The sequence below is a fragment of the Mesocricetus auratus genome, unplaced genomic scaffold (assembly GCF_017639785.1).
Source record: "Mesocricetus auratus isolate SY011 unplaced genomic scaffold, BCM_Maur_2.0 Super-Scaffold_100041, whole genome shotgun sequence".
In the NCBI taxonomy this organism is placed as follows: domain Eukaryota; kingdom Metazoa; phylum Chordata; class Mammalia; order Rodentia; family Cricetidae; genus Mesocricetus; species Mesocricetus auratus.
Window position 1 is genome coordinate 5,698,831 of NW_024429218.1, and position 26,583 is coordinate 5,725,413.

At 44.0% G+C, this 26,583-nt stretch overlaps 1 protein-coding gene across 3 annotated transcripts; it reads right to left on the minus strand.

Moving 5' to 3' along the window:
• Positions 1-482: 482 nt before the first annotated feature.
• Positions 483-13,509, minus strand: Lsm6 (LSM6 homolog, U6 small nuclear RNA and mRNA degradation associated). Of its 3 annotated transcripts, none has more exons than XM_005077734.4 (4): positions 13,396-13,509; positions 7,119-7,223; positions 3,339-3,452; positions 483-761 (listed from the first exon to the last, which is right to left on the minus strand). In XM_005077734.4, the coding sequence occupies exons 2-4, from the start codon at positions 7,210-7,212 to the stop codon at positions 727-729; spliced, it is 243 nt and encodes an 80-aa protein (XP_005077791.1). In that variant the 5' UTR covers positions 7,213-7,223; positions 13,396-13,509; the 3' UTR covers positions 483-726. The 3 variants fall into 3 exon arrangements, with proteins under 3 accessions (XP_005077791.1, XP_012974319.1, XP_012974317.1); XM_013118865.3 differs by lacking the exon at positions 13,396-13,509 and adding an exon at positions 12,981-13,150; XM_013118863.3 differs by lacking the exon at positions 13,396-13,509 and adding an exon at positions 12,830-12,972.
• Between the last annotated feature and the right edge of the window lie 13,074 nt (positions 13,510-26,583).

A 26,583-nucleotide genomic window follows, 5' to 3' on the forward strand; every position in this document is an offset into this window, starting at 1 on the left:
ACTGTGGGCTTCGCTCCACCCCCAGCACAGCCTGAGCGCTACACGGGAACACGGGGAGGTAGGAGCCTGGACAGAGCAGGATCTACAATGATGTCGGTGCTCTGAAAGGGAGCATGAACCGTAAGATGTCTAACTGCACAGGCGGGCTGGCAGGCCACCTTGAGGGTTCCATGCATGGCCAACCTTCATAATTTCCAAATCCAGAGATTTGCATTTTGCTGAGGAGGTTCCACCGCTAACTCTGTTTTCTAGCCAGGTGGCTAATCAACAGCTGAACTTCCAACCTCTTGTCACTTTATAGCCCGAGGTTGAAATTGTATGCCTTTCTAGAAGGTATCATCTACCTGCTTTCCATGGTGTGGATGGTAAGCAGAGAGGAAGAGACAAAGGAAGCCTCCAGAATGTCGTGATCACAGGTGCGCCATTCAGGTGAATACATAATCATTCAATGAAATGACACTGCTGGAGTCTTAGTAAAATAATCCAGGAGAAATGAATTGTTTTAATTGTAGCATTCTGTACAGACAGAAGTAAATGTAAACATGAAAAGTTAAGGATTCAATCTGTAATGTAACATCGCTATCTTATTTCAAGGTCAATTAAAGAGAACAGCAAAACACACCAACCACTGTGGAAACAGGCCAACTAAGACAGTAAAAGAACAAAAACCAAAACCAACACTTGATAATAAAACCCACGCACTCTGAAGAGCTGCTCCTGGTGTCTTCACATCCGTCTCTTCTGTGTACTTATGTATAGCACTGAAAAGACAAAGAGGGATTAGCAGTCACTCCCAAGCCACCCAGGCAGTTTTAAAGGCAAGTAAGGTCTGGCTGCCAGGCCTGCACACTTCAACGGGCTTCTATACCTTCTTCTATGGAGGATCATGATGAGTTGAGTCTATCACATGATTACAACTAGTCTTATGTTACTGACTTTACAAATTATGAACGGGAATTAAAAGTGAACGTGCCTGGAAGTTAAGAATGTTCTGTAATTAGCTGCATCAGAATTGAGCTTTGAGAAAAGTAACCCAGCCAAACCCTCTGGGTGAGCTCTCAGACTAAGAATGACTAGCACAGGCGGCTGGAGGGCCAGCTCATCCCTTACAAGCACTTGGAGATTTTACAGCGCACCAGAGCTGGGTCCCCAGCACCCAGAAAGCAGTTCACAGGCACCTGTACCTCGAGTTTCAGGGGGTCCAGAAGCCTCATCTGGCCTCAAGTACCAGGCACACATGTGATATGCTTACATGTATACAGATAACACATTAAAAATAGTGTCTCTGAAGAATTGTGTTGGGATTTTGGTGGAGATTGTATTATTTTTCCATATAAAGTTGAGTATTGTTCAACACCAATGCTGGTGGGAGTGCCAACTTGTACGACCACTTTAGAAATCAGTATGGCCGTTTCTCAGGAAAATGGAACTCAGTCTCTCTCAAGATCCTGCAATTCCACTCTTGGGCATACACCCAAAGAACACACATTCATACAACAAGGACATCTGTTCAACCATGTTCACAGCAGCATTGTTTGTAATAGCCAGAACCTGGAAGCAACCTAGATGCCCCTCAACCGAAGAGTGGATGGAAAAAAAAACAATGAAATCTTGAAATTTGCAAGCAAATGGATAGAACTGACTTCGATGATCCTGGTGGAGGGCCTCACTATCCTTGGGGGTGGGTGGGGGGGTTGTGGGGGAATGGGAGAATGAGAGGGAGAGGGAACTGGTATTAATATGTAAAATAAGATTGTTTCTAAAATAAAATTTAAAAAGTGTATCTCCCCAGTATAAACTATAGTTTGTTTACTTTTATAATTTCCAGAGGAGAAAAATAATGAGAAGGTATTTTTAAGATAGCAAAGTCCTTATTTTGAGTTTGATACAGTATCAACCTATCTGATCACTCCATAATCAACTTACCGAGTACAACAGAACGGGTGTTGCATGGATACGGGTTAAAGGAGGCCAAGCTGTAATCTCAGGTGTATTCTTTCCCACCCAACACATCCCCGATCCTGACAAGCTTGTTCTAAGTGAACAGTAGATATTTCAGTCAGAGAGCCCAGCACAGACCAATCAAGGGAACCCAGGTCCTCTTTGGAATAACGACAACTGTCACTAAGCACAACATGGAAAGCGTAGGGGATCAGATCATGAGAAGAGCTACTGCCGGGAAAAGCAGACAAATTGGATGGATGGCAATGTGGGAGTGTCTCCTGCTGTCGGCTATCCTGAGGTGAGACAAGAGCATAATATTTCCACATAAAAGGAGGAAGTCAAGCAAGAATAATATGAAAGGAGAAGAAATTCTACTGAAATGCAAGCAAGAGATGTGTATAAAAGTCAGGATTTTGTTTTTGAGTTGCAGATACATTTTAATATTGCTGAAGCTCAAAGCATTGTGCATTTTATATATTTTATTTTCCTTAAGTATTTTAGGTATGCTCCCAGCAAATAAGTTCTTATGTTCCCTTGTATTTCTTGCATGCTAACATGCCATGAGTGCTTTATGGAATGGTGAAATCTGTACTGTTCCCAGAGTACATTGACCTTATTTCAAGAGTCTAAATTTTAAAAGATTCTCATACTCAGATGTAAAGAAATCAATAAAAAAACAAACAAAACAAAAAAACAACTCCACCTAGGGATGGGACCCAAAAGTAGGCTAGCCAATTTGATGTGTATTCAAATATGGTTTTATTGACAATTTGCACTTTAAGTGAAGTGACGTAAAACAGCCACAGGAGGCCTGGCAGCACGCACCTGCAGACAGGGTGACCATCAGGGCCCTGCCTTCTGCTGCCACCTCTGCTGGACTCAACCCACAAATGGCACCTGAACGGTAACTAGAAAAAGGACAGGCTAAGTACTGAGTGGTGGGGAGTGGCTTGGGAGAATAGATGGCATCTAAGACAACAGGGTTGCCAGACAGTGGTGGCACTGGCCTTTAGTTCCCGCACTTGGGCGGAGGCGGAGGCAGGCGGATCTCTGTGAGTCTGAGGCCAGAGTGAGTTCCAGGAAGGCCAGGCTGCACAGAGAAACCCTGTTTTGAAAAACAAAACCAAACAAAAAGATAACAGGGTCCTGGTCAGTAAAGCCACATCCCTCAGCTCTTCATCAGTAGAGTGAGGAAAAGAGTTTCTACTTCAGTCCATAGCAAATTCTCTTTCCACACACAACTAGAACTGGTTTTCACAAAGGTAAAATACAAGTACAACAAACAAGCACACAAGCAGGAGTAAAAGGGAACTCAAACATCACCCAGAAACTCCCAGTGCTTTGCCACAGGAGTAAAGGCTCATCCTGAACACTACAGAGCGGGAAGCCGTTACCATTGTTTCCTCGGATGAACGCATCGCCGTACTTATTCTTCAGCTGCCCGTTTACGTACTCCTCCGTCTGTTCCAGCGCTATATTCATGTAGCCATCCAGGCAGGCCAGGACCCCTGGAGAAAAGTAAGAAAGAACTGAAAATTACAGGGTACATCTTAGAACGGACAATCACTTTATTCATTAGCCTTCAAACACATAGTATAAAAATTCACACTGTAAACAGAACTCAATAGACTCAAACACAAAAGGAGTCTTTACTCTGTGCCCATCTGAATGAAGGCTGGACGGGCATAGCATGAGAGGAGTCATTGCAGCCACAACTCCAAGACAGGCAGCCAACTGTCACGCCCCTCCTGGGATGCGTGATCCCCACAGCAACTTTGGAAGCCTTCACAAAAGTAGAAGCATTAGAATATTCCAACCCAAGTGTCCTTTGGAAGCTAGGGACAGACATAGCAACTACGCATGGACAAATGAGCCCCCAGCCAGCGACATTTGTGACTTTAGCCACTAAGTGAGACACGGAGCTGGCAGATTTATCTCTCTCTCCCACAACATCTCCTGCAGCAGATGAATGTGCCCTGGGTTAAGAGGAAGTCTCCACCATCTGTTAAGATAACAGACAGCAGGTGCCCCTGAAAGCCCAGCTCCAAGCTGCGACTCCAGCGAACAGCAGCTTGAGAACACAGAACAACACATTGCATTGCAACACGTTGCACTCTGTTCTGTCAGAGTCAGACTATTTTTAAAATCAAAACTAATAGAGAAAGACGGCTACAAACATTCCAGAGAGCTTTCAAGGAAAACAGTTCGGGTGACTCATTAATTGCGTGGAGATGGAATAAATTTCCAAAATCTGACCAGATGACGTTTTTCAAAAGACGTAGCCAGGAAGCTTCTAATTCTCAGCCTCTAATCTAAAGTAGTATTTGTAAGAATAAAAACACGCTACAGATTCAATTCAATTAAGTAAGTCAATGGCCCCATTTAAAATCTTCACTTCATTAATATGCTCCTCACTCTCCGCTTCTGCCCCATTATCCTCTAAACAGAGGTTTCTTTTCAAAACCGTGTGTGTGTGTAATCAGAGCACAAGACACTAGCGGAACAGAATTCAAACAGCCAGACTAGACTGTTGTCAACTATCAGCGACAATTACTTCCTAGTCAAAGAACGCTCAAGGCAGCGCTTTACAGTTTGCTCGTTCCCTACTATGGCACACAGACTAGGAGAGACTCTAGGATACGATATGGAATTAGCCAAAATGGCAACTCAAAATACAATGCCACTATTACTCACTGTTAGTAAAAATATCTGACCTCATAAAAAGCTTAGAAGACACAAAAGGTTTGGCTCGGCTGTAGGGCATGGATCTGCCTAGCATGTGGAGTGCCCATGCTGCAAAGACTAACACAAAGCAAAAACCTGCTCAGGGTGTTAAGTTGTAGTTCTTCCTCTTCTCCAAGATCAAGAGGACACATAACAAGCTAGAGAACTGTCACAGGACACTGGGTCCCTTCCCCTCCCTTCCCCTCCCTTCCCCTCCCTTCCCTCCCCTCCCTTCCCTTCCCTTCTCCTCGGGCTTTCACTATGGAGACCGACACACAGGGACCACCCCCCTCTGCTCCAAGCGCTGGGACTAATTAAAGGTGCGCACCCACATCCAGCCCCGTTCCTTTCTTGTTAGAACATTACGGGTTGTTGTAGTAAGGAAAAAAAGCGGCTGCACAGGTGGCCGTCCTGTTCTGTGGTCAGGGGACTGTCCCCACACAGGGGAACACTGCTTCCCATTACTTCTCCAGAAGGTGTAAACAACAAACTAAAACATGTATTATTACTTTTATGAACAGAAACACTTTCCCTAAAGAAAAAAGGACAAAAGGCTACGACACCTAACATCCTCTTCAAATGTGTCCCAAGTTTCAGGTGAAAACCGGGCAAGGCAGCACACACAGCCTTAATTCTAACCCTCAGCATGTGCAGCACGGATAATAAAAATCCAGAGACAGATACTGGGGGTCAAGCTCAAGACCAGAGAAGTTCTCACCTCTACAAGGTGGGGCCATCCTGTCCTCTGTGTGACTGCAGACTCAACACCCTGCACTCCTGTCTCCACTGGACTTACATTCCTCTCCAGTGCTGGGATTAAAGGCGTGCACCACCACCACCACCACCACCACCTAGCTTCCATGGCTGACTAATGTGGTTAGCTTTGCACTCTGATCTTCAGGCAAGCTTTATTTGTTAGATCATAAACAAAATATCACCACAGGATTGGGAGGAAGCCAAGGCAGAAAGAGAACTTGCCCCAAGGTGGCTGGATAGCATGGCAAGACCCTGACTCAAAAAGCAAGCGTACCATAAAAACACTGGCAATATTGACTACTACTGTCAAGGAACTAAGAAAAAAAGAAAGCGATTTCCCCCTATTTGTAAAGATTTCATCTTACTTTTAATGATGTGTGTGCAGGTACACACACAAGTATAGGTATCCTTGAAGGCCAGAGGTTTTGGATCTCCTGGAGCTGGAATTACAGGAGGCTGGGAGCTGCCCAATGTGGGCACGTGGAACTCCCCAGTGCTGGGACTCCAGCGGGTTACTAAATGTTTCTTTTAGTTTTATACATGTGTTTGCCTGTTTGTTCGTTGTCTGGTGGCCAAAGAGGTACTGGATCCCTTGAACTGGAGCTACAGAGGGTTGTGAGATGCCCGTGGGTGCTGGGAACTGAATCTGTGTCCTCTGCGAGAGCAGTCAGTGCTTTTAGTGCTGCAGCAGCTGTCCAGCCCCTCCAGTGATTTCTTAACAAAGTTTTCCCGTCAGGCTTGTGTACATCCTGGCTCCTCACTTGCTCGGTGAGGGTAACCATAAAATCTCAGTTTATGGGAAACAAAGTGCAATGTATTGAAGTCATTAACATGCTCGGTTACATGTAAATATGTGGACAAGGGAAAACCTTAAGGAAATTTAGGAAAGAAACAGCTATAAAACTTTGCTAATGAATGAGTTATCACTCTGTCAAACAGTTTAAGTAGTTTAGTACATTTTAATTCGAGAAGAGTAGAAATTTCATAATTTGTAAAACATAATCTGGTATTGTTCCACAGAACTTTTAAGCTGCTGTGACTGAAACCCAAGCTTTGTCATTGAGCTCCAACTCTATAAAACACCACATTCTCATTCAGTGACCTCTGCCTGGCTTTCAGTAGTCTTCATTGCCTTTTTGAGGGTTCTGTTTCTTTTTGTTTCACGACAGGGTCTTATGTGGCCCAGGCTTGCCTCAAAATCAGATGTAGCTGAAGCTATCCTCAAACTCCAGATCCTCCTGTCTCTTCCCCAGTTCTGGGATCCCAAGCACACACCACCACAGCCAGTCACAAAGCATTCTCTAAGAACAGAAACACATCATTGGATATATGTTATATGACTGGGATGGTCATACTGTCAAATATGCTGCCTAAATAACAGCTCGTCAACCTTGAACTCTTCTGCAAACACAATGCTGCTGAACCCAGGCACTCTTTGGTCCCCAGCTTTTCATAGCAAGCTGCCGCTGGCTCCTCAGTGAATGGAGGCAGCAGTGATCTCGGGACAGCCGGGGGATGGATTCAACACACACAGCGATGGCAGACTTTTCAATATAAAAGGAACCACCTCAGAAATCGAAGACAGGAAAACTGCCAGTGAACAACATCTGGTCTGTTGGGTACATTTAAGAGGTTAATAAAATAAGAAGTCACAGTTTCTCATTGCAGTTACAGTAGTTAGGATTAAACACTACCTCGATAATCCACTCCAGAGTTGAGTTTCACCACAACTGGCCGTCCGATGATCTGCTTTAAAAAGTCACTAGGGGTTTGTTTCCGCAGACTCATTGTTAACAACCCTGATCAGAGATAGGAAACAGCAGTAAATGTACAGGCTAAAGTTAATTATTCACCAAAAAATAAAATAAAGCCAAACAAAACTCTTGGGCCCTTAACATGTCCACAGGAGCTGGATCATCAAAGCACTTCGTATGACGTACTGCAGCACCGACAGTGACCTGTGTCCAGGCAGCCCATGGAGCTGACTACAGAGCAGTTATTCCCAATCACTTGTCCTGCTGTGTCACACACACGACACCCTTATAGCTGCCACCACCTCAGCCCAGTTAATAAACATTTGTTCTATGCAGACAGCTCTATTAACATCTATAAATACAACAATCTCTGTGAGAACCCTAGAAGGCATAATATTCCCATTTTACTCATGAAAACAGAATAGAAAGATTAAATAACTTCTGCCAAATTGTGGTGAAACAAAAATATGGTAGAATACTAAAGTTAAATCCAACTTAAAGTCCACATTATACAAAGTAGGCCCACTCATCAACAACTAACATCTAAACATGTCTCTGAAAAGTCATGAGTAAAAGCTAAAAAGTGAATATACACATACACACGCCACTTCCATGCACTGATTAAGTTAGCGCTGACAGCCAATGAGGCAGCTATTGGCGGGTGCTGGGGTGTGAAGTTCAGTCACAATTATGGTCAGAGCGCTCTAAGCAACAAGGGGAAAGTCTGAGAGTTCATACCTAAGAGTCTAAACAGAAATAGCACTGCATACCCAAATTAACTGCACCAGGCATGTCAAGTTCCATCAAGTCTTTCAATCTTTTTCCTGTTGTGCAATAGCTACCCCTCAAAAAGTATTTTAATAAATAAAGGAAAATACTAGCCACTCAAGCAGAGGTCAGAAACTGGAAATTGGTTTTGTTTTAGTGAAATTCAGCAGCAACTCTTATGTAGCTACCACACCTCATTGTACACTAGTAAGGATTTACCCCACCCCCCAATTCTACATTTTGGTTTTCAATCAAGATCATACATTCTTCCATAAATAGCACTGTTGATTTCCCTCTGAGTATATCCACCCAATGCTATGAAGATGCTCTCCGTGTCCATGCATGCGGGATTAGCCACTTGGTGAAGCTGTAATGCAAGGTGGCACACAGTTCATCAGCTCCACACAAGTGTACAAAATACAGCCAGACTTCTACTTCAGAGTCCAGAAGTTATGTTCTGTGTGTTATGGGGCACAGATAATATCAAAGGGACAAGAATTTAAGGAAAATAATTCTCTTACCCAAGAAGCTAAGTATTCAAGTTAAATAGAAGAAAATATAAATTTTAGAAATTATCACTTGAACCATCCACAGCTGCTATCCCCAAACACTAATAAAAAAAATCATCAACTGATTATTTTGCTCAGCAAATTTTAACATTTCCATTAAGCTCTCAGCTCATTTTCTTAACAAATATCTAAAATTACAACTGCTATTTAGCCAAGATGCTGGTCACACACCAATTTTATTTATGTTGTTTTGAGTTTAAAGAGAAAAATGGCAAAGTAAATACTGTAACAGATTCAGTACTTTTCATGAGTTTAGTAAAAACAAATCCTCCCATTCATCTCCAAGCCACATGCCTGTGTCTTGCACATGTGCTGTTTTAGAGCTAAAACTTCTAAGGACACCATCAACTCATCTCTCGAGTCTTGGGATTACTTGCTGTCACAGAGGCCAGTTCCCTCATGTACAACCTGAAATAAGAAAGCTATCAGTGTGCATTAAAAACGCAAACCTCACAGGGCTGAAAAGTGCTTGCTGTCTAAGCACAAGCACCCCCCTGAGCTTGGATCCGCAGCACCAGGTAAAGCTAGGTGCACTGAGACACATGGTCACCTCGGCACTAGGAGCAGAGACACGAGGCTCCCAGGGGTGAGCTGGCCAGCAAGTCTAGTCAAACAGTGAGCTCCAGGTTCACTGAGAGACCATGTGGAAAGCTTTGTGGAACTCATCAAAGCCAACTATGGCCACCACATGAGAATGTACGTGTACACTCACTCACACACACACACACACACACACACACACACACACACACACTTTTTGAAAACCTAGTTTTTGGTAAGCGCAGGGATTATTAATTTCACCAGTGCTAACAGCATTTACATTTCAGGATGAAAAGCTAGTGAAAGAAGAAAATAGAACTCTAGGGTTAACAGTGCTCACCGCTTTAAAACCTCAGATACAGCCAAGGGCTGTAACAGGTAAGATATGGCCTTGGAGTTTACTCTCCAGAAGGATAAACACACTCACACAGAGTTCAGGTAGAATTACATACAGAGGTCCACCAAGAGAAGCCTGAGCCCAGACCCAGCACATCGGAGGAAGCTTTCTGAACACGTGAGCAGAAACACAGCAAACAGGCCACCAGCAGCAAAGAGAGAAGCTCAGCAAAGGCACTGGCGTTCTGGGTTTGAAAGGAGAGCTGCTGGAGTGCACCACATCCACACTGGTTCTTGGGAAGAGAAGCACGAGTCTGGGTTAGCTTCCCCAGCTGGGGTCGGCTGGACCAGAATCAGGTCTGCCGTCTTTGTGATCCTAGACTCTCATGAACTGGCCGCTGGAGGACACCAGGGTCAGGAGAGGGCACAGAAAACCCTAGGCAGGGATCTGCTAGGGTCCCGCTTCCTTTTTCAGGCGGCAGAGCACGCAGCGTTGGTCAGACTCCTACATGCTTTGCTTCTTGTTTTCTCCATATGTGTCCCTATCTGCACCTTCTAAAAAGGAGTCTTTTCTCTAAAGACTTCACCGCATGAAGGGGGGCTAAAAGCAAGCCCCTCACGTGTTCCCTAGAGGACATTCTATTAGATGGCTCGAGGAGGTGCTTTTGAAGTTATTTGGAACAAGTATGGCCGCCTCAAACTCATCACCCAGGATGCATCACTCTTCATTGGGTTCCTTGTACTCCCTGGTACTTAATGACTTGCCCATAAATCCACTTTGTACAAGTAAATTGGTCTTGGCACCACAATTTTTCTCATCACTTGGCTCAAGTAATTTTAAGTTTTCATCTTTTAAATTGGATGAGGCAGAAGGAATAGTTCTGACAATTTTTGAAGCAAGAGATAAGACTCTTAAAGCATAAACACAAGAAAAGGACTTCCTTCTGGCAGGGTCACCTTGGTAAAACTTCTCCTTTCAAAATCAGATATACTGACCTTCTCTAGGACTCCAGTCCTTCCCCTGATTCCTATGCAGGCTTGTGGGTTTTTGTTTTGTTTTTTCAACATAGGGTTTCTCTGTATTGTTTTGGAGACTGTCCTGGAACTAGACGGGCTGGCCTGGAACTCACAGAGACCCACCTGCCTCTGCCTCCCGAGTGCTGGGATTAAAGGTGTGTGCCACTAACGCCCGGCTTGCAGGCTTGTTTTAAGTGACCTATTTTTAAAATTGGCACTCTGTTTCTGGTCAGAAGCCACCAAGAGGTCTAGTATGACAGCATCTGCTGTACAGTGACTTTTTTTTTAAGCTAACAATGGGTGAAGAAGCAGGGAAGGAGGTACTTATGTGTGTCATTTTTACTAACCCAATGATATGCTAAGATCCAGTCTCCTACAGAAATTTTTAAGCTTTAAGGGGACAGGTAGCCTTGGCACCTAAACAGACTAAGTCTATAGAAGAAGCATTCAAAGCCAGTGTCAAACAAAAGCCCTGTCCCAATCCCTCCTCACCAAAGGTCCTCCTCTAGCCCTGCTAATCACTAAGACCTTCACGAATGCCCAGTGACACAGGAAAGGAAGGCGGGACATCCACTCTACAGAGATGCCTGCTCAAACACAGGTTTCTGACGCTTACTCAGCCAAAAGGCTGTCCTTCGGCTTTTGTTTCCATTGCTTTTAGCCATTTGTTTTATTTAGTGGCGCAGGGGCAATAAGCATATGCCACAGTGTGCATTTGGATGCCAGAGGATAACTTTTGGAAATTTGTCCTCTCTTTACACTAAGGGGGGGGGGTCCAGGAATTGAGCTCAGGTTGCCAGGCTTGGCCATAAGTGCTGTGACATCAAGTTGCCTATGTTAATTCCTGAGAGCAAGCTGTCCTCAGCCAGAGATGATTTTTGTGTCCCACCCTCTAGGGACATTTGGAAATGTCTGTAGACATTATGTATTGTCATGACAGGAAAGTGGGAACTAGACTGTAGTGAAGAGAAGCCAAGGATATTCCTCAACAGTCTATAGTGTACAGCAGTGGTTCTCAACCCTCCTAATGCTGCGGCCCTTTAATACAGTTCCTCATGCTGTGGTGACTCCAACCATAAGATTATTTTCATTGCTACTTCATAAATGTAATTTTGCTGTTATGAATCATATGTAAGCACCTGACATGTGACCTCCACCAAAGGGTCTCTTAACCCCCCAACAGGGACTCAACCCACAGTTTGATAACCACTGGTGTTGCTCGTCCTTTACAACAAGGGGACTATGTGGCCCAACATGTCAACTGACAGAATGCTTGCCAAGAACCACCCTTCTTCAAACCTTATCTTCTGGTTTAAACAACAAGCAAGGCACTTTAGGATAATCAAGATGCAAATGAGAGCCAGATGATGAGTATAAACTAGTCACCCCCTTAGCTGGGATCAGCCCACATCTAGCAACATGAGGTTGCAACTACAGCTCCAATGGTTTTACCCGCCACAGAGCTGAAGGGCTTTCCCTTGTCATCCCTCCCCACACAACGCTCCAGTGCACCCCTGTTACACACGAGTAATCTAGAGGTGATGTGAGCAACGAGGGAAGACCGCACAGGTCACCTGCAAACACATACACAGAACTTTGAACACCCACGCACTCTTTGATACTGGGAGCTCTGCACCCAGCCCCTCTCAGATACCGTGGGACAACTGTATTACTTATCAGGAGTATTTCATCCCAACACACAGAGCCTGAAAACAACTATCAAAATCTTGAAGGGGCTGACATTCTAAATAATAAATTCCTAGTTCTGGACACAAAAGAAGTGACTTTTCTATTTTCCAGTCCTTCATTATAAAAGGAGAAAACAAGCCAGGGAACTAAAAATAAATAAATAAATGAATTTTAAACTCTACTAGGCCACCCTTCAGTGAGCGAGGACCTGATGCAGAAGTTAAGGGAACTCAGTTGGGAGGCAGGAAACCTGAGTTCTAATCTCCTCTGCTACCCATCCCACCTCTCACCCCAGGCTCATCTGCAAAATAAGGGAGTTATAGCTAGATGGTTACTGCCTGCCTCTTCCTGTTCCAGCATCTGGTTAAGTTGTGCAGGAATACCAACACACACACCTGCTTAAGTTGTGCAGGATTGAATACCAACACACACAGTCAATACCAAGTATCTCTCTCTCCCTGCCCCTCCCGCGAAGATTCGGCAGGAAAACCTTGACGGCAGAACGACAGGCACTACAATAAAAAATATCAATGCCTGAAGGAACCCCGGAACCACAACGGCTGGGAGACCCAGGGTTCAAGGCCAGACTGTGCCACACCGTGCACCCTTTAAACTAGCTCGGTGATGATTCCGAGGAGACGCTGTGCTACTGTTGGAAACACGGTGGGTGCCTTCATGGTTGGGGGGGGGGGGAAGAACCGGTGTCCCTCGCGGACGAGGTAAAATACTTACACTATAAAAAAGAACCAGCCCGGCCACGTGCAAGAGCATCTAACCTAGTAACCTCCCTTCTGAGGACCTGTCCAAGGAGACAGTGAGAGACACATCACAGGTCACACGGACGCTACGATGCAGCAATCGGAGAAACCCCTGGATAACTTACGGGGCCCGCGCAATGACAAAGCCGGGGGGCCCGCACGAAAAGAGTCTTAAGTTTACACCCTGCTACGCCTCTTTCACGTGAACGGAACCCTGGACGGGGCTGCAGACAGCAGCCGGAGCACAGCAGGCACACGGGCGTGCGGACGGACGCACGGACCGCCAGGCTCCTTTCGGGCGCGCACCAAGGGGGGCGGCGGGGGGGCGCGGGACGGACGCGCCTCCTGACCCCGGGCGGGCGCGCGCACGGCAGGGCGGCGCGGGAGCGCGAGGCCGCGTGGCCCGGGCCGCCTTCTCCGGGTCGCAGGCCCGGCCCGGGCTCCAGCCGCTCCCCCGCCCGGCCCCGGCCCTCCGCGGCCTAGGCCGACCGCTCCGGGCACCCGCCCGCCCCCATCGCCCCGCCCGGGTCGCGGGCTCACCTCGCAGCCGGATCCGGAGCCCTCACAGGCCAGGCCTCCGCGGACGCGCGCGGCGCAAACCGAAACCGCCCCCGGCAGCGCGCTTCCCTGTCTCGCCCAATCAGAGGCCTCCTGGCCTACGGCAGCCCGCGGGGGCCAAAAGGGTCAGACCGCGCCAGAACGCTCACTTCCCGGAACTGGTTAGTTAGGTGGCGAATTCGGCGCTCAGGGGTTGAAGTAAACGCCCCTGTTCTGATGTCCCCCCCTTTGCCAGAAAAGCGAATACAAGAGCAAGACAACCAAAAAAAAAAAAAAAAACTAGAAGTGACCTTTTGAGATTCCAGTACAGTAAAGAATACCTTAAAATCACGGGAAACAGAAACTTAACGATTAAAATAATAGGCTATTAAGTACCCCCAAATAGCCTTAAATAATTTAAAACAAATAAAAGTTAAAAGCCTCAAGCTCCCAACCGACTTCTGAATATTAATTAAATGTATGAAGTTTAAGTTACTGTTAGAGATTGTTTCCATAGCAATGTTGCTACAAAAAGTATAAATAATTTAAAGCAGCTCTGAATTACAATGGCGCCAATTGTAAGAAGAAAATACAAATTAGTTTAATTGGAAATTGCATGCAGACACCATTTAAGTACTGTGTGGGAACTTGGTTTGGGATGGCGTATGAATTCTTAGTGTATGCTGTCTATTTACGGGAGGAAAAGATTACAGGGAGACTTGATCCCTTTTTTTCCTACACCCATGTTCTCATTTATATTTTACATTTATATGTTAATTTCTCCTTTATATTGCATTTAGGATTTGTGTTTAATTCCGTTTCTGATGTTCAATCATCAACACAGTTATAAGACCTTCAGACAGCAGCTGCACGCCCTGTTAGGTCTGACAGGCCCTGAAATACAGGACTGTTGTTTCCCGAGACAGAAAGTGGTTCCTCCTTTCCTAAGAGCCTTAGTGAAGGGCGAAAGAAATAGATCTGTGACTGCTGTCGCAGACAGAGAATGACGGGGTGAGATTTGATAAGGAACAGCCCTATCTTTCTATCCCTCTGTAAAAACCTCAGCCAATGTCCAGACCACCAACTACAGACACCGATAAGACAGCATTTTAGGCTTTGGAATTGTAAATTACACAATTAACACAAGTAAAATCAAATAACTGTCTGCAGAGAAGAGACATGCTCTGTCCCTGAAATAGGCTGCTTTGTGGATCAAACTGGAAGCTGAGGGTATAGCTGGGACCTCTGGCACCATAATGATGGGCATAGTGGCGGACACCCACACAGTGCCTGCAGGAGGATCACAAACTCAAGCTCATCCGCGGCTACAAAGTGAGATCAGCTGGGCTATTTGAAACCTTGTTTCAAAAAAAAATTGTACCACGTTCCTCACTGATTGCTTTCATTGTTATATGTATGTTACATATGTAGACTGAGAAAGGTAGTAGACATAGATCCGTGGCTGCTTTTGCTTTGCCGCAGAGCCGGGATGCAGCCATTGAGCCTGGCTGGTAAGCATAAAGTGGGAAGAGTTTGGGGGGCCTGGCTCATCGGCAGGATAGTCGCCACTGTCTTCGAGCGCCCATCTCTGTAAACTGCCAAGGCAACAAATGGTTGGGCCAGCAAACTTGTAAGTAAGTGGTTATCCTAAGAAGCCTCTCAGCAGCTTGTAACTGGCCTTTACCAAAACACAGGCAGCCTCCACATTCCAAAGGAGCATCTTTACACACAAGGACAACATGTTCAAAGCTTTTTCCACATTCCAGCTCAGAATCCAGTCTTTAAATTCCCACCCATAAGTCTAACTTATCAGGGAGACTTGAACATCATAAAACTAAGTGGGCAAGCATAGTACTCTCTCAGGGTGGTTTCTTCTAGTTCATCCATTTGCTTGCAAATTTCAAGATTCCATTTTTTTCTACTGAGTAGTACTCCATTGTGTAAATGTACCACATTTTCTCCATCCATTCTTCAGTTGAGGGAATCTAGGTTCCTTACAAGCTCTATTACAAATAATGCTACTATGAACCTGGTTGAACAAATGTCCTTGTTGTATGAATGTGTCTTTTGGTATATGTCTAAGAACCACAATACTGATTTCCAAAGTGGCTGTATGAGTTTGCACTCCCACCAGCAGTGGAGGAGTATTCCCCTTTCTCCACATCCTCTCCAGCATAAACTGTCATTGGTGTTTTTGATTTTAGCCATTCTGATAGGAGTGAGATGGTATCTCAGAGTTGTTTTGATTTGCATTTCCCTGATGGCTAAGGATGATGAGCACTTTCTTATGTGTCTTTCAGCCATGTTGGATTCCTCTATTGAGAATTCTCTGTTTAGTTCTGTACCCCACTTTTTAATTGGATTGTTTGGTGTTTTAGTGACTAGCTTCTTGAGTTCTTTGTATATTTTGGAAATCAGCCCTCTGTCAGATGTGGGGTTAGTGAATATCTTTTCCCATTCTGTGGACTGCCTTTTTGTTTTGTTGACTGTGTCCTTTAGTGCTATGAACTTTCCTGTTAACACTGCTTCCAAGTGTCCCATAAGTTTGGATATGTTGTGTCTCTATTCTTGTTGAATTCTAGGAAGTCTTTCTTTTTTTTATTTCTTCCTTGGCCCAGGAATGCTACAATTGCGCGTTGTTCAATTTCCATGTGTTTGGAGGGTTTCTATAATTTGTGTTGCTGTTGAATTCTAACTTTAAACCACGATGATCTGATAAGATACAAGTGGTTATTCCAATTATTTGTACCTGTTGAGGTTTGCTATTTTGCTGAGTATGTGGTCGATTCTAGAGAAGGTACCATGTGGCGCTGAAGAAGAAGGTATATTCTTTTGTGTTTGGATGGAATGTTCTATAGATGTCTGTCAAACCTAATTGGATCATAACTTCTGTTAGTTCCTTTGTTTCTTTGTTAAGTTTCTGTCTGGTGGTCCTGGCTAGTGGTGAGAGTGGGGTATTGAAGTCTCCCACTATAACTGTGTGAGGTCTTATGTGTGATTTGAGTTTTAATGTTTCTTTTACGAATGTGGATGCCTTTGTAATTGGGGAATAGGTGTTCAGAATTGAGACTTCACTTGATGGATTTTTCCTATAATATGTATGAAATGATCTCCTTCATGTCTTTTGATTGATTTTAGTTTGAAGTCTAATTTGCTAGGTATTAGGATAGCTACACCAGCTTTTTTCTTGGGTTCATTTAATTGGAAAATCTTATCCCAACCCTTTAGGTGTGTTTCTTGTATGCGGCAGATAAATTGATTCTGCCTTCGTAACCATTCTGTTACCCTGTGTCTTTTTACAGGCAAGTTAAGACCATTAATAATGAGGGAAATTAAGGACCATTGAGTGTTAATTCTTGTTTGTTTTGGATTTGTTGTTGTTGTTGTTGGTATTATGTGTGTATTTACCCACTTTTTCTTTTGGCTTTTGGTAAAGTGGGATTATCTATTGCCTATGTTTTTGTGAGTGTAGTTATCTTCCTTAGGTTGGAGTTTTCCTTCCAGTACTTTCTGTAGGACTGGATTAGTGGATATGTATTGTTTAAATCTGGTTTTGTCGTATAGTATCTTGTTTTCTCCATCTATAGTGTTTGAAAGCTTTGCTGGCTATAGTAGTTTGGGCTGGCATCCATGGTCTATTAGTGTTTGTAGAACATCTATCCAGGACCTTCTGGCTTTCAGGGTTTCCATGGAGAAGTCAGGTGTAATTCTGATAGGTTTGTCTTTATATGTTACTTGACCTTTTTCCTTTGCTGCTTTTAATATTCTTTCTTTATTCTGTATATTTGGTGTTTTAATTATTATGTGATGAGGGAACTTTTTTGTGGTACACTCTATTTGGTTGTTCTGTAGGCTTCTTGTACTTTCATTGGCATGTCTTTCTTTAGGTTGGGAAAGTTTTCTTCTATGAGTTTGTTGAATATGTTTTTTGCACCTTTAAGCTTGGTTTCTTCACCTTCTTCTATACCTATTATTCTTAGGTTTGGCCTTTTCATGGTGTCCCATATTTCCTGGATATTTTGTGTTATGGATTTGTTGGACTTAAGATTTTCTTTGGTAGATGAATCTGTTTCTCCTAGTGTATCTTCAGTGCCTGAGATTCTCTCTTCCATCTATTGTATTCTGTTGGTTATTTCCTGATTATTTACCCATCTTTTCTAATTCCAGCCTTCCTTCAGATTGTGTTTTTTTTATTGTCTCTATTTCAGCTTTCAAACCTTGCACTGTTTAAATTGTTTCTTGCAATTTTTCGTTTGTCTTTTCTTCCACTTCTTTAAAGAATTTTCTCATTTCCTCATTTAGGGTCTCTATCATCTTCATGAAATTGTTTTTAAGGTTGTTCTCTTCTGCTTCATCTGTGTTGGGATGTTCAGGTCTTGCAGGTGTAGACTCCCTAGACTCTGGTGTTGAATGTGTTCTTTATTGTCATCTTTCCATCTCTTCTCCCAATGGGTGCAGGTGGGATCTCTTCCTGGTGGGTACTGGTCCAGTGTTCTCTTCCAGTGGGTGCAAGCAGGTCCAATCTTCTGATGGGTCTCACGGTGGGTGCAGGCTGGTCTGAGGCACTCCCTCTCCCAGTGGGTTGGAGCAGGACTTGCACAGCGATGTCAGCATACTTGTGGTTGTTTGGTTGAGTGGACCTGCCTGCAGTTCCCAGGCCAGGGCGAGTGTTACTTAATATATACATACACACACACACACACACACACACACACACACACACACACACATATATATATATATATGTTCTCGTGTCTGGCTTACTTCATGAAGCACCCAACATCCTTCTGAGAGTGTAAGTGATTGGATGGTAAAAGAAGACATGGAATTGGATTAGCGGAAATTTTCTGGAGCATATTTTAATATTGAACATCAGTGTTGCACTTCCAAGAACAGTGACTGATTTTTTTGAGCACTGTATTAGCCATTACATTGGTGGGCACCCAGACCTTTCCTGGACCTTCAGCCTGGGTAATAATAGCATCTAAGCCATGCTGCTCCATGTCCACTCATCTACCATTTTCAAGGGATGTGAATATTATTTGTTAAGGAAAACATTCTTTATTTGATTCTAGAATTAAATGTCTTCTGAGATAATCACATGCTAATTGACTGATAGGCATATGTCTAAGGTAAAGGGACATTAGTTACTTTTATGTTGCTGTGATAAAACATGACCAAAAGTGACTTACAGAAGAAAGACTTTATATGGTTCCAGAGAGTCCACAATGGTGAGGAAGGCACTGCAACAGGCGGTCAGAGCAGAAAGCTGATAGATCACATCTTCATTCACACGTATGAAGCTGGGACAGGGGAGGAAGAGACACACACACAGACACAGACAGACACACACAGACACACAGACAGACACACACAAACACAGACACACACAAACAGACATAGACAGACACACAGAGACATAGACAGACACACACACACAGACACACACAGACATAGACACACAGACACAGACACACACATAGACACACACAGACATAGACACACACACAGACAGACACACACAGACAGACACACACAGACATAGACACACACACACAGACAGACACACACAGATACAGACACAGGTACAGACAGACAGACACTGACAAAGACAAAGACAGACAAAAATATTGACACAGGCAGAGACAGACAGACACAGACACAAAGACACTGACACAGAGAGACACACAAAGATACCAGGAAACTGGGGCCAGGCTATAACATTTCTGCACCCTCCCCCCCTTCAGCCCTAGTGATGCATTTCCTCCAGTAAGGCAATACCACCTAAAAGCCCCATAATTTCCCCCAAGCAGCACCCTCAACTGGGGACCAAACATTCAAATCCTTGGACCTATGGGAGATAGCTTTTCATTCAAACCACCCACAAAAGCCAACAGGCCTTTTGTTTTCACCTAAAAAGAATTGGTTTTCTACATCACGCGTACTTGGTTTCAGACACAGTCTTTGATAGGTTTACACAAGCATTTGGCCTTCATCAACCATCATTGTGCTGAGACTTGTATTTCAATAGGTGGGCTCTGGTCTGGATCCCATGAGCAAGGTACCCTGAATGCCGTGATGCTCTATGATCTGTGAGTCCAGAAAGCCTCTCCCAGCTGTAAAGTGCAGTAAAATTGGTGTGAAGCTGCCCTTGTATTTTAATCAAGATGAACTTGAAAGGTGAACATTATAAGTGGTAGAAATTATTTATAATTTGGCAATAAAAGTTTATGTCTAACACTCCAAATTTCATCCGTCTGCTATGTGCTGGCTCTGGGGTATAAAACAATTGAAGTTGCCTTTACATTTGGCCTTATATGAAAGGTCATAAATTAGAATGATAGCATTCGTCCTCTTTCTGAGCTCAGAAAATTTCCATATTAACATCTTCACCTCAAACATAAATGGTTACCCAGCTACAAAGAAAAGAGTTTCCGTGGGCTTTATGAATTATAGTTTATGTTAGAAATCTGTATACATACGCCTGCAGTGGTGCATTCCAGCTTCAGTAAAGCCGGTTTTACCACAGCGGAGCTAATTCAAACTGCATGGGCAACTTAAATAAACAAAGAACAGCATATAAAACTTGGGAATATTTTAGATATCAGCAGGTTGGCAGGGTATGCAATTATTTTAACTATTAAAGTGCATTTTTTATATCTTCAAGGGTTTTTCCCTTCCAGAATATCTCTATCACATTGCTTAAAAATAAACTTGCTTTCAGTTTTCAAATGTTTCTTTATAATGTGGTCTTAACTGATAATGTGACAGTTTGGGTTTTTTTTCTTCCTACAGAAAAAATACACAACGCATTCTATTATGACATATAATGACTAAATTGTTTCCAAGATATTGATGAATTGGATGAATGCTTTATGTTTAGACTTTCAAAAATGTTTATAGCAAAAACCAGATGTCCTTAATTTTCCAGTGTGGAATATCAAATCCATATGCTTTGCTGGTGAGGGTTGCTTTCACCATCCTGCTGGTGTAGCTAAAATATAGTGAATTATAAATAAGCAGGATCAAGTTCTAGAACAATCATAGGGCCCTGACCTTCATCCACACAGAACAGAGAATTTTAAGAGCAAATGTTAAGTCTCAGTAACTTTTAGCATTAGAGACTGTCTTCCTCATACAGAATATAATATAGCTGGAAATTACTAATGAGTTAGCATGGTTTAGTCCACGAGGGCTGCTATAACAATATACCGTAGACTGGGTTGACTGGGCTATGTACAAACAATAAAATGCATTATTCACAGTTCTCGACTAGGAATCCCACTATAAAGGCACCAACAGTTTTGGTTCTCTGCGTCCTTGATGGCAGCTTCTGAATTCATCTTCATGAGGAGGAAGTTGGCAAAGGAACTCACTCTATCATCTTAAATAAAGACACAAATGCAGCCATGAGGGGAGCCCCTATGACTTCATCAGTTTTCCAAGACCCAATCTCTTTTTTTCTTTGGTTTGAAAATGTATTGTTGTCGCCGGGCAGTGGTGGTACACACCTTTAGTCCCAGCACTCGGGAGGCAGAGGCAGGCGGATCTCTGTGAGGTCGAGACCAGCTAGTTCTAAGATAGGTGCCAAAGCCACACAGAGAAACCCTGTCTCGAAAACAAAAACAAACAAACAAAAACCACACACACACAAACAAAAACCGCCCAAAAATAAACAACTGTATTGTTCTTGTTGTTATTGCTCCTGTTTATTGTTGTTGTTAATTTTGTGTGTGATCTCACACACTGGTGGGTGGGGGTGCGTGCCCTAGCGTATGGTGGTGGGAGCGAACCGTGGAGCTAGCTGTCACCTTCCACCTTTCTGTGGGTTCTAGGCTGTGACGCTTGTGTAGCAGTGCTCTTCCCCACTGAGCCATCTCACTCACCCAGTCCTTACTGCACGGCTGCGCTGGATAGTCTTTGTCACCGTGACACAAGCTGGAGTCGCTGAGAAGAGGCATTCTTCGTTCGGGAAATGTTGACATCGCATGCGCTGACCTGTAGGGCGGGCCCGGCCGCCTGGCATGGCGTCCCGAGTTATGAAAAGGAGTGCAATGAGAGCAACCAGTAAGCAGTGTCCCCCGTGGTCCCTGTTTCAGGTCCTGCCTCCAGGTTCCCGTCTGCTCTCCAGGCTGGACTGTGAGCCAGAAGTGTAAGCCAAATAAACCCTTTCCTTCCTACGTTGTTTTTGGTCATTGTCTTTGTTTATTATAGCAATAGAAATCAAGCTAGAAAAAATAGCCCAGGCTGACTTTCAACTGCCCCAGCTGGCCTCCACAGTGACTCTTTAGCCCTAGCGTTTATAAGCAGGTGGCCCCACACCTAGCTGTCCACTTCCGGTTTAATCTGCCATTATGATAGACGCTGCTGGGGGTACTTCCGTCTCAGCGTGTGGGTCAGCTACCAAGTGCTGGCCCGGGCATTGGTTTGATTAGGCTCCATCGTTTCCAGATTGCAGCCTGTTCCTTTAAAAAATGTTTACCTATTTTCTTTCTGCTTGGCAAATAAGAGGTGCTTCTAAATATAAAATAGGTGAATAAATGACTAAATGAATAAGCCCTCAATTGATCCCGGGATGAGATTCTGAGTATCACTGATGTAATAGGTAGCAAACGGAATATGAAGGAAATGATGTCTGTTAGTGGGTCCTAGAAGAATTAGAATGTAAGCACTCCTTGAACTTTGCTCTCTCAACCCCAGTCATACACAACTATTTAACAGATACTTCTCTATCAGTGACTAAGCTGATGACTACAGTCCAAGTCTAACTTCTTCTATTCAGGAGCAGGAAATACAGTAGGCCCTTCAAGGACACATTCACTCGCCTAACCACAGGGCAACCTGGTTCCTGGATGTAAGGTTAACTACTGAGGCCAAGGGAGACTGCACACAGGTAAACATGAAAACATGAGGCCCTGGCTCTGGGTCCCAAGCACCTATGTGACACAAAGGGCAGGGGTGGCTGTCAGTGTTGGTGAGGCAGAGACAGGCTGAACCAGAGCTCTCTGCTAGGGCAGTCTAGCCTACTGGTGACTCCAGTTTTAGTGAAAGCTGTCTCAAAATGCTTAAGTGGAGAAGTGACTGGAAAAGACCCCTAGCATCAACGTCTGGCCTCCACATGTATACATACATGCATGTGCATGCACACACACGTATAACATGCATGTGTACATTCATGCACATGATATATATCTATATATCTATATCTATATCTATATACATACATACATGCACAAAAAGTTAACTATCAATTAAGGAAGATTAGATTGTTAGAGATACCACTCACCCCCAAATAACTCAAATCACTCTTGTGTAACTTATTGTGAGAACAATTCAATCATATTTATAAACATTCAAAATTCAAGAAAAAAATAGATTCTGAAAGAACTCTACAGAAAATTGACTGCTCTTTCAGGGAAAGAAAGAAGAAAGTGGATTTTGTTCTCTTAGGCTGTGTCCAGGCATTTCAGAGGATAATACTGTATTAGGCTCTGCCGGTTGCCGTAGAAGAGGACTCTGAAGCTCTGAGGGCCTGTCTTTTCACCTTGACGTTCCTTCAATCCTCATCCACTGGTGATGTGCCATTGGCCTAGTGTTCTTAGCTTTGCTTTGCGGTTGCCTGACCACGCATAAAGCCCAGAACTTCACTCAAACCTCACCAAAACCATGGAAGAGTGGACATTATTCCTGGGCACAGGTGCTGAACAAAACAAGGGCTGGGATTATTTACATCCCTTGACCATTTTCCAGGCTTTTTTTGTGCACACACACACACACACACACACACACACACACACACACACATGCCACACGCTTAGCGTGCAGCAGCTGTGATCAAGACAAGGACACCAAGGACTTTTGAGATGAGTAATCCTGGGATTACTCCAAAGAAAACAAATCCAGCTAAATCATAGAGATGATTCTTTATTTTATTAATACTGTTAGCTATTTATTTATTCATGTGGAGGTTTGAACCCAGAACTTTACCTGTTCTGTTTAGGTGCCACACCACTGAATCACACTCCCATAATCCACCACTGAATCACACTCCCATAATCCACCACTGAATCACACTCCCACAATCCACCACTGAATCACACTCCCATAATCCACCACTGAATCACACTCCCATAATCCACCGCTGAATCACACTCCCACAATCCACCACTGAATCACACTCCCATAATCCACCACTGAATCACACTCCCATAATCCACCGCTGAATCACACTCCCACAATCCACCACTGAATCACACTCCCATAATCCACCACTGAATCACACTCCCACACCCCACCACCAAATCACACTCCTATAATTCACCACCAAATCACACTCCCATAATCCACCACTATACTCTCAGCTCTCACGTTAGCATGTAATCCACTCTTTGGAATGTCAGCATGCTTCATCCCCAGACGTGGACTTGAAGGACAGGTTTTCCAGAAATCCGTGTATTAACCCAACAAACCTGCACCTCAATGCTCTTCCAACACATCTGAACTCCAGTCAAAAGGCTGTAAAAAGTGGCGATTTATTAATTGTGTGCCTTAACTGAAGATGGATCAAGAACTGAGAGAAAATATGAACATTTAATGAGAAAGGTAGTCATCCTTTATTTTTTTTTACGTTAGCCACGTGGAGTTTATTAAACGGGAGGAGGGGGAGAGCAAGAGAGAGAAGGGGGAAGAGCAAGAGGAGAGAGCAAAGAGAGGAAAAGCAAGATGTAGTCGTCCTTTTATGACGTTTTATTCATGTTTATCATAAAAGAGTGGCAGATCTTCTGTAAAAAGGCAGGAAAATTACAATTCTTAAAAAAATCTCAGAATTTGCCTTTTATTTCACCATTCCCAGAAAAAATAGTGTTCGAGGGTTGAACCACTCCCTTTATGTGTCTCTTAATTCTTACATTGTATCTTACACACTGTTCCATAATTTTTTAAATTATAATTTATGAAAATCTTTACATGCTTGTAACTATGAAATCATTTTCATAGTAGCATAATACCCCATAGCCACTTAACTTTTTTATTATTAAACAACCATGTATTTTTATTTACACCATTCGTAACAACACATATTTAAATGTCTATGCATGTGAGCATTCTACCAAGATATATGCACACATATACATACACAAATATGCAAATATATAAAATTCTCATCCGAGTATTTGCTTAGATAGAGCCCAGATGTAGAATCACTGTCTCCAGGGCTCTGCACACTTTGCTGTTAGTCTCCAGGGCTCTGCACACTTTGCTGTTAGTCTCCAGGGCTCTGCACACTTTGCTGTTAGTCTCCAGGGCTTTGCACACTTTACTGTTAGTGTGGCAATGGGAGCAGAGCCCGGGGCTTGGGTACGCTTGCCCAACTCTCTATCACTGAGCTGTGTTCCCAGACAGCTGCACATTCGGAAATGCCAATTGTGCTTTACGCAGTGCCCTAGGCCAGTGAGAACGCACGAAGACAGCTACTTTAAAATAGTCTCCTTTGTAAATACTTGTTTTTCTGTCTCTCCCTGTGGGGCAGACTCCTACAGTGCAAGGTCAGGGTTGACCCAGATGACCCAGAACACCTTATCACAGGCTTAGCCCCAAGGACTTTGAATGTTTGTAAATATGTATATTTGCCTTCTTAAAGAGTAAATAGTTACTTATTTAGTGTGCCCAGGTATGTGTGTGTGTGTGTGTGTGTGTGTGTGTGTGTGTGTGTGTGTATGCACACACTGTGGGAGTCAGTTCTTTCCTTCTGCCCTTAAGCTTCCTCCAGGGATTGAACTCAGGTCGTCAGACTTGTCAGCAAGCGCCTTTACTTGCTGAGCTATCCCGCCAGCCCCGTCTCTTTGTTTTAGGGAATACTGCACTTGCTTCAAACTCTGTAGAGCCTGGAATTCTTTTCACAGCATTCAGCAAGCACTTGCTACTTGACAGGTTTTTCTCTGGGCACATTTTATAGGTAGAAAGCAATTCGACTCTCATATAAACTCTTCAAAGTCGTGACCGTTATCATCAGCAAGCTGTAAATGAATTGATGAGGCACAGACAAGTAACCTGCCCACAGTCTCGTGGCTGATACATTACAGACCCGGAATGTGTACCCAGGAAGTCCTGATCATTAGCGCACAGTTGTGATCGCAGACTCCTGCACCACAGCAGTTGCGGGTCAAATGCCTGTTTTCTCTTGTCACCTGTTGCATGTACAATACCGTGTGAAACAGCAATATTATTTTATCACCTTCGAGTGTCTATGTACAATTTTGAATAGGCCTGGATTTCTGGCCCAGGGTCTCTCAGAAGCTTGCGGTGAGATGGTGGCTAACCCTGAATCAACCATAGGTGTGTGTAGTTGGGAGTGGCTGAGCCCCCTGTGTGTGTGTGTGTGTGTGTGTGTGTGTGTGTGTGTGTGTGTGTGTGCATGCGCACACATGCATGTGCTCCCAAAGCCACCTCTCTACAGAAGCTAGTAGTGAGTGATTCTGCATGGCAACTAACTTTAGGATGTAAATGCTCCCACAAGCAAGTTGGCAGTCTTCTATGACCCACCCTCAGAAGCCATGTGTGTCCTTTCTGCCATCTCCTAATGGTCAACGTAGTCAACGTATCTCCAGTTTCAAGGGGTCTTTGGGGCCACTGCTCAACTGGAGGAGGAGCAAACTGTGAGATACTTGTTGCTGCCTGCTTTGAGAAACACTTCTGCTACACAGCTAATTTCCTTAGCCCACAGAAAGCTCTAAACTCATTTCTCTCTCTCTTTTTTTTATGCCGCAGTGCTGACCGTGAGTTTGCTGACTCATTCTGGTTTGCCAGCAACCTGCTCTTCTGACTGGCAGGATGACTTAAGGAATGACACAGTGGTGGCACGTATTTACAGCACACTGCTATAGTTTACGGCCCTGGGACAAAATGAACTGATCAGCCTGTACGTGAATGGAGCCTGGGTCCCTGGCTTCTGTGTTCAAGAGTCTCAGGCTGTCTGCAAAGTTTCAAAACATCCTCCGCTTCTAAAAATCTTATCCTTATTGAAAAGCTGGTTTAGTGTGCTCAGGACCCAGGGGTTGTGCTGCTGCCTGTGGCAGAGCCCCAGCGTCCCTGTCACACACGGCTGTCGAGCGGCGTGTCCGCTTCTGGCAGCTGGCCAGTGACAAAGGGCATGAGTAGGCCTGTGAAGCCGGAAGACTGTTGCAGCTGTGATTT

Excerpts from the sequence above, each read along its gene's own strand:
- Lsm6 (XM_005077734.4), bottom strand. The coding sequence starts at position 7,212 with ATGAGTCTGCGGAAACAAACCCCTAGTGACTTTTTAAAGCAGATCATC. Across the intron at positions 3,453-7,118 it reads CTCTGGAGTGGATTATCGAG|GGGTCCTGGCCTGCCTGGAT; the intron begins GTAGTGTTTAAT and ends ACTTTTCTCCAG. Across the intron at positions 762-3,338 it reads GTTCATCCGAGGAAACAATG|TGCTATACATAAGTACACAG; the intron begins GTAACGGCTTCC and ends TTGTCTTTTCAG.